Here is a 12,335-nt window from a genome sequence, read left to right on the forward strand (position 1 = left end):
TTGCTTAAAATGTCTTAGGTATGAGAAAAAGAAGAAAATAAGTTTTTTAATCCATTAATATAATCTTCTACGAAATAATTTCATATAGCATCTATTTATTATAATTTTTAGAGTTTGGTTGAAACAAACTTACCGCATAAATAGCCGACAACAAATTCATGTCCCACTTGAAAACCAACCAAGCAGCATTAAAGTGTGTATCCTCCATGATAAAAGCCATTCCTAGACCTTCTAGGGCACCCATCAAGCATACCAATGAGGTCAAGGAGAGTGTTGCTGGATAAGACTTTAATGTAATAGCCTAATAAGAACAAAGTTTTGTTGCCAAAATCAAATAAAAAGGGAAAAAATTCAAAATATATTAATTAATTTTAAAAGATCACTATTTGCAGGTACTTGAAATTCCAAATATATTAACTTACTTGTAGATTCACAAAGATGGCACAACCCAGACATCCTGCAAAAATGAATATGGATCCAAATAAAACATGTGATACTCCATCATGATTATTGTTGTTGTTTCCTCCACAGGCACCAAATAACACCGGGCCTTTAATTAGGGTCATCACCATAGCTCCCAAGATCGTGACTATGGTGCCTAACAACTTGGCTTGACACCATCTATTTCCAACGTTTATCGTCTCCAACCTAGATATAAGAGATTTTTTAACTTTTTATTACCTTTATACTAAATATGTTTTCTTTAATACTTTATTTAAGTTTTCAATTTTGTTTATAAATAATATAATGTGTTAAATAATTATTTAATAAAAATAATACATGATTATTGAATTTAAATGTAAATCTAATTTATAAATTTAAACAACAAAAAGTAACCTTAAAAAGAAAGCTAGTACAAATGTAAGCGCATGAATGATATTAGACATTGCAGCGGCATATGTGGCGGTCGTAAGATGTATCCTCAAAATGAATAAATTTTGGTCGATAACGGGCCTGTTTATAAAATAATTATAAATCAAATTTAAAAAAAAATTATGTTTTATTAGTCAACAAACAATATAGAATTAATTAATAATATGGAAGTAATTACAAAATACTCCTTATTTAAGTTAGTTATTATAGTTATTACTTCTCCTAGAATCTAGCATGGTTGTTATTTTAGTTATTTAAGCTAACTAACTTGGCTACCTATATAAACCTTACCGGGACGAAGCGAGAACTTTTAACTAGTGGGGGCAAATATATACATATATTTTTAATATAAATTTTAAATATATAAATATATATATATATCTGTGTGTGCGTGCGTGCATACGTGAAACAATTTCTATGATATATACTAGTATAGTATGACATTGACCACAACTAATTAAATAACATTTGTATTTTTAATGCATAGACCAACTAGCATAAAAGAGAGTGAGTCTGCAAAGACCAAGTGACATAAAAGGACATAAAAGGGAGTGAGTGTGATAATATGAGGTGTGAGTATGATAATATAATTATATGATGTGTATAAAAGTTTAAAAGGTAGTGGGGGCATGGGCCCACACTTTGTTGTGAATAGCTCCGTCCCTCAGCCTAGACCAACTCAACTGTAATTTCGTCTCCTGAACTTTCACGGTGTGTCTCTCAACCCGTCTCCTGAATTTTCACGGTGTGTCTCTCTCAACTCGTCTCCTGAATTTTCACAATGTGCCTCTTTCAACTCTTCAGAATTCATTTCATCCTTTGCACGTGACGAGTTATTGATATCGTCACTCTTACCCCAAACTACACTGAATAATCCCAGACATAATATAAATGCTCTAATTGCCCTACAATTTTTGGTAAGAGCAACAAAAATATTATTTAAAAATTTAATTAATTTTAAAGTTCTTACACTATAGTTTTTATAATTTACCTTCCAAGTAGGATTTCCTCTCCAAATAAGAAGAAACTCACCACAACAGCTATTACCATGCATAATGGATTGAAGGTGGTAAGAAAAACGGGTCCTTTCTCTTTCATAATCACTCCCTCAAGAAAATATCCAATGCCTGAGCAAACTATCCCCTATAATATAATTATTATCAAAAATAATTAAATTAATAAAACAATATCATAATCATTTAGCATATAATTAAAAACCAAATATATCCTATAAAATAATTGCTTAAAATTTCTTAGGTATGAGAAAAAGAAGATAATAAGTTGTTTAATCCATTAATATAATCTTCTACAAAATAATTTCATATAACATCTATTTATTATAATTTTTAGAGTTTGGTTGAAACAAACTTTCCGCATAAATAGCCGACAACAAATTCATGTCCCACTTGAAAACCAACCAAGCAGCATTAAAGTGTGTTTCCTCCATGATAAAAGCCATTTCTAGACCTTCTAGGGCACCCATCAAGCATACCAATGAGGTCAAGGAGAGTGTTGCTGGATAAGACTTTAATGTAATAGCCTAATAAAAACAAAGTTTTGTTGCCAAAATCAAATAAAAAGGGAAAAAAATTCAAAATATATTAATTAATTTTAAAAGATCACTATTTGCAGGTACTTGAAATTCCAAATATATTAACTTACTTGTAGATTCACAAAGATGGCACAACTCAGACATCCTGCAAAAATGAATATGGATCCAAATAAAACATGTGATACTCCATCATGATTATTGTTATTGTTTCCTCCACTGACACCAAATAACACCGGGCCTTTAATTAGGGTCATCACCATAGCTCTTAAGATCGTGACTATGGTGCCTAACAACTTGGCTTGACTCCGTCTATTTCCAACGTTTATCGTCTCCAACCTAGATATAAGAGATTTTTTAACTTTTTATTACCTTTATACTAAATATGTTTTCTTTAATATTTTATTTAAGTTTTCAATTTTGTTTATAAATAATATAATGTTTTGAATAATTATTTAATAAAAATAATACATGATTATTGAATTTAAAGGTAAATCTAATTTATAAATTTAAACAACAACAAAAAGTAACCTTAAAAAGAAAGCTAGTACAAAGGTAAGCGCAGGAATGATATTAGACATTGCAGCGGCATATGTGGCGGTCGTATGATGTATCCTCAAAATGAATAAATTTTGGTCGATAACGGGCCTGTTTATAAAATAATTATAAATCAAATTTAAAAAAAATTATGTTTTATTAGTCAAGAAACAATATAGAATTAATTAATAATATGGAAGTAATTACTAAACACTCCTTATTTAAGTTAGTTATTATAGTTATTACTTCTCCTAGAATCTAGCATGGTTGTTATTTTAGTTATTTAAGCTAGCTAACTTGGCTACCTATAAAAACCTTACCGGGACGAAGCGAGAACTTTTAACTAGTGGGGGCAAATATATATATATTTTTAATATAAATTTTAAATATATAAATATATATATATATATATATATATATATATATATATATATATATATATATATATATATATATATATCTGTGTGTGCGTGCGTGCATCCTTGAAACAATTTCTATGATATATACTAGTATAGTATGACATTGACCACAACTAATTAAATAACATTTGTATTTTTAATGCATAGATCAACTAGCATAAAAGAGAGTGAGTATGCAAAGACCAAGTGACATAAAAGGACATAAAAGGGAGTGAGTGTGATAATATGAGGTGTGAGTATGATAATATAATTATATGATGTGTATAAAAGTTTAAAAGGTAGTCGGGGTATGGGCCCACACTTTGTTGTGAATAGCTCCGTCCCTCAGCCTCGACCAACTCAACTGTAATTTCGTCTCCTAAACTTTCACGGCGTATCTCTGTCAACCCGTCTCCTGAATTTTCACGGCGTGTCTCTCTCAACTCGTCTCCTGAATTTTCACAATGTGCCTCTTTCAACTCTTCAGAATTCAATTCATCCTTTGCACGTGACGAGTTATTGATATCGCCACTCTTACCCCAAACTACACTGAATAATCCCAAACATAATATAAATGCTCCAATTGCCCTACAATTTTTGGTAAGAGCAACAAAAATATTATTTAAAAATTTAATTAATTTTAAAATTCTTACACTATAGTTTTTATAATTTACCTTCCAAGTAGGATTTCCTCCCCAAATAAGAAGAAACTCACCACAGCAGCTATTACCATGCATAATGGATTGAAGGTGGTAAGAAAAACGGGTCCTTTCTCTTTCGTAATCACTCCCTCAAGAAAATATCCAATGCCTGAGCAAACTACCCCCTATAAATATAATTATTATAAAAAATAATTAAATTAATAAAACAATATCATAATCATTTAGCATATAATTAAAAACCAAATATACCCTATAAAATAATTGCTTAAAATTTCTTAGGTATGAGAAAAAGAAGAAAATAAGTTGTTTAATCCATTAATATTATCTTCTACAAAATAATTTCATATAACATCTATTTATTATAATTTTTAGAGTTTGGTTGAAACAAACTTTCCGTATAAATAGCCGACAACAAATTCATGTCCCACTTGAAAACCAACCAAGCAGCATTAAAGTGTGCTTCCTCCATGATAAAAGCCATTTCTAGACCTTCTAGGGCACCCATCAAGCATACCAATGAGGTCAAGGAGAGTGTTGCTGGATAAGACTTTAATGTAATAGCCTAATAAAAACAAACTTTTGTTGCCAAAATCAAATAAAAAGGGAAAAAAATTCAAAATATATTAATTAATTTTAAAAGATCACTATTTGCAGGTACTTGGAATTCCAAATATATTAACTTACTTGTAGATTCACAAAGATGGCACAACCCAGACATCCTGCAAAAATGAATATGGATCCAAATAAAACATGTGATACTCCATCATGATTATTGTTGTTGTTTCCTCCACAGACACCAAATAACACCGGGCCTTTAATTAGGGTCATCACCATAGCTCCGAAGATCGTGACTAATGCGCCTAACAACTTGGCTTGACACCGTCTATTTCCAACGTTTATCGTCTCCAACCTAGATATAAGAGATTTTTTTAACTTTTTATTACCTTTATACTAAATATGTTTTCTTTAATATTTTATTTAAGTTTTCAATTTTGTTTATAAATAATATAATATGTTGAATAATTATTTAATAAAAATAATACATGATTATTTAATTTAAAGGTAAATCTAATTTATAAATTTAAACAACAACAAAAAGTAACCTTAAAAAGAAAGCTAGTACAAAGGTAAGCGCAGGAATGATATTAGACATTGCAGCGGCATATGTGGCGGTCGTATGATGTATCCTCAAAATGAATAAATTTTGGTCGATAACGGGCCTGTTTATAAAATAATTATAAATCAAATTTAAAAAAAATTATGTTTTATTAGTCAAGAAACAATATAGAATTAATTAATAATATGGAAGTAATTACTAAATACTCCTTATTTAAGTTAGTTATTATAGTTATTACTTCTCCTAGAATCTAGCATGGTTGTTATTTTAGTTATTTAAGCTAGCTAACTTGGCTACCTATATAAACCTTACCGGGACGAAGCGAGAACTTTTAACTAGTGGGGGCAAATATATACATATATTTTTAATATAAATTTTAAATATATAAATATATATATATATATATATATATATATATATATATATATATATATATATATATATATATATATATATGTGTGTGTGTGCGTGCGTGCATGCTTGAAACAATTTCTATGATATATACTAGTATAGTATGACTTTGACCACAACTAATTAAATAACATTTGTATTTTTAATGCATAGACCAACTAGCATAAAAGAGAGTGAGTATGCAAAGACCAAGTGACATAAAAGGGAGTGAGTGTGATAATATGAGGTGTGAGTATGATAATATAATTATATGATGTGTATAAAAGTTTAAAAGGTAGTCTGGGGGCATGGGCCCACACTTTGTTGTGAATAGCTCCGTCCCTCAGCCTAGACCAACTCAACTGTAATTTCGTCTCCTGAACTTTCACGGTGTGTCTCTCAACCCGTCTCCTGAATTTTCACGGTGTGTCTCTCTCAACTCGTCTCCTGAATTTTCACAATGTGCCTCTTTCAACTCTTCAGAATTCATTTCATCCTTTGCACGTGACGAGTTATTGATATCGCCACTCTTACCCCAAACTACACTGAATAATCCCAGACATAATATAAATGCTCCAATTGCCCTACAATTTTTGGTAAGAGCAACAAAAATATTATTTAAAAATTTAATTAATTTTAAAGTTCTTACACTATAGTTTTTATAGTTTACCTTCCAAGTAGGATTTCCTCCCCAAATAAGAAGAAACTCACCACAGCAGCTATTACCATGCATAATGGATTGAAGGTGGTAAGAAAAACGGGTCCTTTCTCTTTCATAATCACTCCCTCAAGAAAATATCCAATGCCTGAGCAAACTATCCCCTATAAATATAATTATTATAAAAAATAATTAAATTAATAAAACAATATCATAATCATTTAGCATATAATTAAAAACCAAATATACCCTATAAAATAATTGCTTAAAATTTCTTAGGTATGAGAAAAAGAAGAAAATAAGTTGTTTAATCCATTAATATAATCTTCTACAAAATAATTTCATATAACATCTATTTATTATAATTTTTAGAGTTTGGTTGAAACAAACTTTCCGCATAAATAGCCGACAACAAATTCATGTCCCACTTGAAAACCAACCAAGCAGCATTAAAGTGTGTTTCCTCCATGATAAAAGCCATTTCTAGACCTTCTAGGGCACCCATCAAGCATACCAATGAGGTCAAGGAGAGTGTTGCTGGATAAGACTTTAATGTAATAGCCTAATAAAAACAAAGTTTTGTTGCCAAAATCAAATGAAAAGGGAAAAAAATTCAAAATATATTAATTAATTTTAAAAGATCACTATTTGCAGGTACTTGGAATTCCAAATATATTAACTTACTTGTAGATTCACAAAGATGGCACAACCCAGACATCCTGCAAAAATGAATATGGATCCAAATAAAACATGTGATACTCCATCATGATTATTGTTGTTGTTTCCTCCACTGACACCAAATAACACCGGGCCTTTAATTAGGGTCATCACCATAGCTCCTAAGATCGTGACTAATGCGCCTAACAACTTGGCTTGACACCCTCTATTTCCAACGTTTATCGTCTCCAACCTAGATATAAGAGATTTTTTAACTTTTTATTACCTTTATACAAAATATGTTTTCTTTAATATTTTATTTAAGTTTTCAATTTTGTTTATAAATAATATAATATGTTGAATAATTATTTAATAAAAATAATACATGATTATTGAATTTAAAGGTAAATCTAATTTATAAATTTAAACAACAACAAAAAGTAACCTTAAAAAGAAAGCTAGTACAAAGGTAAGCGCAGGAATGATATTAGACATTGCAGCGGCATTTGTGGCGGTCGTATGATGTATCCTCAAAATGAATAAATTTTGGTCGATAACGGGCCTGTTTATAAAATAATTATAAATCAAATTTAAAAAAAATTATGTTTTATTAGTCAAGAAACAATATAGAATTAATTAATAATATGGAAGTAATTACTAAATACTCCTTATTAAAGTTAGTTATTATAGTTATTACTTCTCCTAGAATCTAGCATGGTTGTTATTTTAGTTATTTAAGCTAACTAACTTGGCTACCTATATAAAACTTACAGGAACGAAGCGAGAACTTTTAACTAGTGGGGCCAAATATATACATATATTTTTAATATAATTTTTAAATATAAATAAATATATATATATATATATATATATATATATATATATATATATATATATATATATGTGTGTGTGTGTGCGCGTGCGTGCATGCGTGAAACAATTTCTATGATATATACTAGTATAGTATGACATTGACCACAACTAATTAAATAACATTTGTATATTTAATGCATAGACCAACTAGCATAAAAGAGAGTGAGTATGCAAAGACCAAGTGACATAAAAGGACATAAAAGGGAGTGAGTGTGATAATATGAGGTGTGAGTATGATAATATAATTATATGATGTGTATAAAAGTTTAAAAGGTAGTGGGGGCATGGGCCCACACTTTGTTGTGAATAGCTCCGTCCCTCAGCCTAGACCAACTCAACTGTAATTTCGTCTCCTGAACTTTCACGGTGTGTCTCTCTTAACCCGTCTCCTGAATTTTCACGGTGTGTCTCTCTCAACTCGTCTCCTGAATTTTCACAATGTGCCTCTTTCAACTCTTCAGAATTCATTTCATCCTTTGCACGTGACGAGTTATTGATATCGCCACTCTTACCCCAAACTACACTGAATAATCCCAGACATACTATAAATGCTCCATTTACCCTACAATTTTTGGTAAGAGCAACAAAAATATTATTTAAAAATTTAATTAATTTTAAAGTTCTTACACTATAGTTTTTATAATTTACCTTCCAAGTAGGATTTCCACCCCAAATAAGAAGAAACTCACCACAGCAGCTATTACCATGCATAATGGATTGAAGGTGGTAAGAAAAACGGGTCCTTTTTCTTTCATAATCACTCCCTTAAGAAAATATCCAATGCCGGAGCAAACTATCCCCTATATATATAATTATTATAAAAAATATTTAAATTAATAAAACAATATCATAATCATTTAGTATATAATTAAAAATCAAATATACCCTATAAGATAATTGCTTAAAATGTCTTAGGTATGAGAAAGAGAAGAAAATAAGTTGTTTGATCCATTAATATAATCTTCTACAAAATAATTTCATATAACATCTATTTATTATAATTTTTAGAGTTTGGTTGAAACAAACTTACCGCATAAATAGCCGACAACAAATTCATGTCCCACTTGAAAACCAACCAAGCAGCATTAAAGTGTGTTTCCTCCATGATAAAAGTCATTCCTAGACCTTCTAGGGCACCCATCAAGCATACCAATGAGGTCAAGGAGAGTGTTGCTGGATAAGACTTTAATGTAATAGCCTAATAAAAACAAAGTTTTGTTGCCAGAATCAAATAAAAAGGGAAAAAAAATTCAAAATATATTAATTAATTTTAAAAGATTACTATTTGCAGGTATTTGGAATTCCAAATATATTAACTTACTTGTAGATTCACAAAGATGGCACAACCCAGACATCCTGCAAAAAGTAATATGGATCCAAATAAAACATGTGATACTCCATCATGATTATTGTTGTTGTTTCCTCCACTGACACCAAATAACACCGGGCCTTTAATTAGGGTCATCACCATAGCTCCTAAGATCGTGACTATGGTGCATAACAACTTGGCTTGACACTGTCTATTTCCAACGTTTATCGTCTCCAACCTTGATATAAGAGATTTTTTAACTTTTTATTACCTTTATACTAACTATGTTTTCTTTAATATTTTATTTAAGTTTTCAATTTTGTTTATAAATAATATAATGTGTTGAATAATTATTTAATAAAAATAATACATGATTATTGAATTTAAATGTAAATTTAATTTAAAAATTTAAACAACAACGAAAAGTAACCTTAAAAAGAAAGCTAGTACAAAGGTAAGCGCAGGAATGATATTAGACATTGCAGCGGCATATGTGGCGATCGTATGATGTAATCTCAAAATGAATAAATTTTGGTCGATAACGGGCCTGTTTATAAAATAATTATAAATCAAATTTAAAAAAAAATTATGTTTTATTAGTAAACAAACAATATAGAATTAATTAATAATATGGAAGTAATTACTAAATACTCCTTATTTAAGTTAGTTATTATAGTTATTACTTCTCCTAGAATCTAGCATGGTTGTTATTTTAGTTATTTAAGCTAGCTAACTTGGCTACCTATATAAACCTTACCGGGACGAAGCGAGAACTTTTAACTAGTGGGGGCAAATATATACATATATTTTTAATATAAATTTTAAATATATAAATATATATATATATATATATATATATCTGTGTGTGCGTGCGTGCATGCTTGAAACAATTTCTATGATATATACTAGAATAGTATGACATTGACCACAACTAATTAAATAACATTTGTATTTTTAATGCATAGACCAACTAGCATAAAAGAGAGTGAGTCTGCAAAGACCAAGTGACATAAAAGGACATAAAAGGGAGTGAGTGTGATAATATGAGGTGTGAGTATGATAATATAATTATATGATGTGTATAAAAGTTTAAAAGGTAGTCTGGGGGCATGGGCCCACACTTTGTTGTGAATAGCTCCGTCCCTCAGCCTAGACCAACTCAACTGTAATTTCGTCTCCTGAACTTTCACGGTGTGTCTCTCAACTCGTCTCCTGAATTTTCACGGTGTGTCTCTCTCAACTCGTCTCCTGAATTTTCACAATGTGCCTCTTTCAACTCTTCAGAATTCATTTCATCCTTTGCACGTGACGAGTTATTGATATCGCCACTCTTACCCCAAACTACACTGAATAATCCCAGACATAATATAAATGCTCCAATTGCCCTACAATTTTTGGTAAGAGCAACAAAAATATTATTTAAAAATTTAATTAATTTTAAAGTTCTTACACTATAGTTTTTATAATTTACCTTCCAAGTAGGATTTCCTCCCCAAATAAGAAGAAACTCACCACAGCAGCTATTACCATGTATAATGGATTGAAGGTGGTAAGAAAAACGGGTCCTTTCTCTTTCATAATCACTCCCTCAAGAAAATATCCAATGCCTGAGCAAACTATCCCCTATAAATATAATTATTATAAAAAATGATTAAATTAATAAAACAATATCATAATCATTTAGCATATAATTAAAAACCAAATATACCCTATAAAATAATTGCTTAAAATTTCTTAGGTATGAGAAAAAGAAAAAAATAAGTTGTTTAATCCATTAATATAATCTTATACAAAATAATTTCATATAACATCTATTTATTATAATTTTTAGAGTTTGGTTGAAACAAACTTTCCGCATAAATAGCCGATAACAAATTCATGTCCCACTTGAAAACCAACCAAGCAGCATTAAAGTGTGTTTCCTCCATGATAAAAGCCATTTCTAGACCTTCTAGGGCACCCATCAAGCATACCAATGAGGTCAAGGAGAGTGTTGCTAGATAAGACTTTAATGTAATAGCCTAATAAAAACAAAGTTTTGTTGCCAAAATCAAATAAAAAGGGAAAAAAATTCAAAATATATTAATTAATTTTAAAAGATCACTATTTGCAGGTACTTGAAATTCCAAATATATTAACTTACTTGTAGATTCACAAAGATGGCACAACCCAGACATCCTGCAAAAATGAATATGGATCCAAATAAAACATGTGATACTCCATCATGATTATTGTTGTTGTTTCCTCCACTGACACCAAATAACACCGGGCCTTTAATTAGGGTCATCACCATAGCTCTTAGGATCGTGACTATGGTGCCTAACAACTTGGCTTGACTCCGTCTATTTCCAACGTTTATCGTCTCCAACCTAGATATAAGAGATTTTTTAACTTTTTATTACCTTTATACTAAATATGTTTTCTTTAATATTTTATTTAAATTTTCAATTTTGTTTATAAATAATATAATGTGTTTAATAATTATTTAATAAAAATAATACATGATTATTGAATTTAAATGTAAATCTAATTTATAAATTTAAACAACAACAAAAAGTAACCTTAAAAAGAAAGCTAGTACAAAGGTAAGCGCAGGAATGATATTGGACATTGCAACGACATATGTGGCGGCCGTATGATGTATCCTCAAAATGAATAAATTTTGGTCGATAACGGGCCTGTTTAAAAAATAATTATAAATCAAATTTAAAAAAAATTATGTTTTATTAGTCAACAAACAATATAGAATTAATTAATAATATGGAAGTAATTACTAAATATTCCTTATTTAAGTTAGTTATTATAGTTATTACTTCTCCTAGAATCTAGCATGGTTGTTATTTTAGTTATTTAAGCTAACTAACTTGGCTACCTATATAAACCTTAAAGGAACGAAGCAAGAACTTTTAACTAGTGGGGGCAAATATATACATATATTTTTAATATTAATTCTAAATATATAAATATATATATTTGTGTGTGCGTGCGTGCATGCGTGAAACAATTTCTTTGATATATACTAGTATAGTATGACATTGACCACAACTAATTAAATAACATTTGTATATTTAATGCATAGACCAACTAGCATAAAAGAGAGTGAGTATGCAAAGACCAAGTGACATAAAAGGGAGTGAGTGTGATAATATGAGGTGTGAGTATGATAATATAATTATATGATGTATATAAAAGTTTAAAAGGTAGTGGGGGCATAGGCCCATACTTTGTTGTGAATAGCTCCGTCCCTCAGCCTATACCAACTCAACTGTAATTTCGTCTCCTGAACTTTCACGGTGTATCTCTCTCAACCCG

The 12,335-nt window shown here is 29.9% G+C and overlaps 2 protein-coding genes across 2 annotated transcripts; both read right to left on the reverse strand.

Annotated features, from left to right (window-relative positions):
• Positions 1–1,579: 1,579 nt before the first annotated feature.
• Positions 1,580–5,746, reverse strand: LOC131638056 (uncharacterized). Its single transcript, XM_058908619.1, has 11 exons — positions 5,703–5,746; positions 5,123–5,239; positions 4,704–4,929; positions 4,410–4,581; positions 4,032–4,176; positions 3,718–3,945; positions 2,954–3,070; positions 2,536–2,761; positions 2,249–2,413; positions 1,865–2,016; positions 1,580–1,778 (listed from the first exon to the last, which is right to left on the reverse strand). The coding sequence occupies exons 1-11, from the start codon at positions 5,744–5,746 to the stop codon at positions 1,580–1,582; spliced, it is 1,791 nt and encodes a 596-aa protein (XP_058764602.1).
• A 165-nt stretch (positions 5,747–5,911) lies between these two features.
• Positions 5,912–9,185, reverse strand: LOC131638057 (uncharacterized). Its single transcript, XM_058908620.1, has 9 exons — positions 9,036–9,185; positions 8,745–8,912; positions 8,363–8,514; positions 8,049–8,276; positions 7,287–7,403; positions 6,869–7,094; positions 6,582–6,746; positions 6,197–6,348; positions 5,912–6,110 (listed from the first exon to the last, which is right to left on the reverse strand). The coding sequence occupies exons 1-9, from the start codon at positions 9,183–9,185 to the stop codon at positions 5,912–5,914; spliced, it is 1,557 nt and encodes a 518-aa protein (XP_058764603.1).
• Between the last annotated feature and the right edge of the window lie 3,150 nt (positions 9,186–12,335).

The sequence above is a fragment of the Vicia villosa genome, unplaced genomic scaffold (genome assembly GCF_029867415.1).
Source record: "Vicia villosa cultivar HV-30 ecotype Madison, WI unplaced genomic scaffold, Vvil1.0 ctg.002157F_1_1, whole genome shotgun sequence".
In the NCBI taxonomy this organism is placed as follows: Eukaryota; Viridiplantae; Streptophyta; class Magnoliopsida; order Fabales; family Fabaceae; genus Vicia; species Vicia villosa.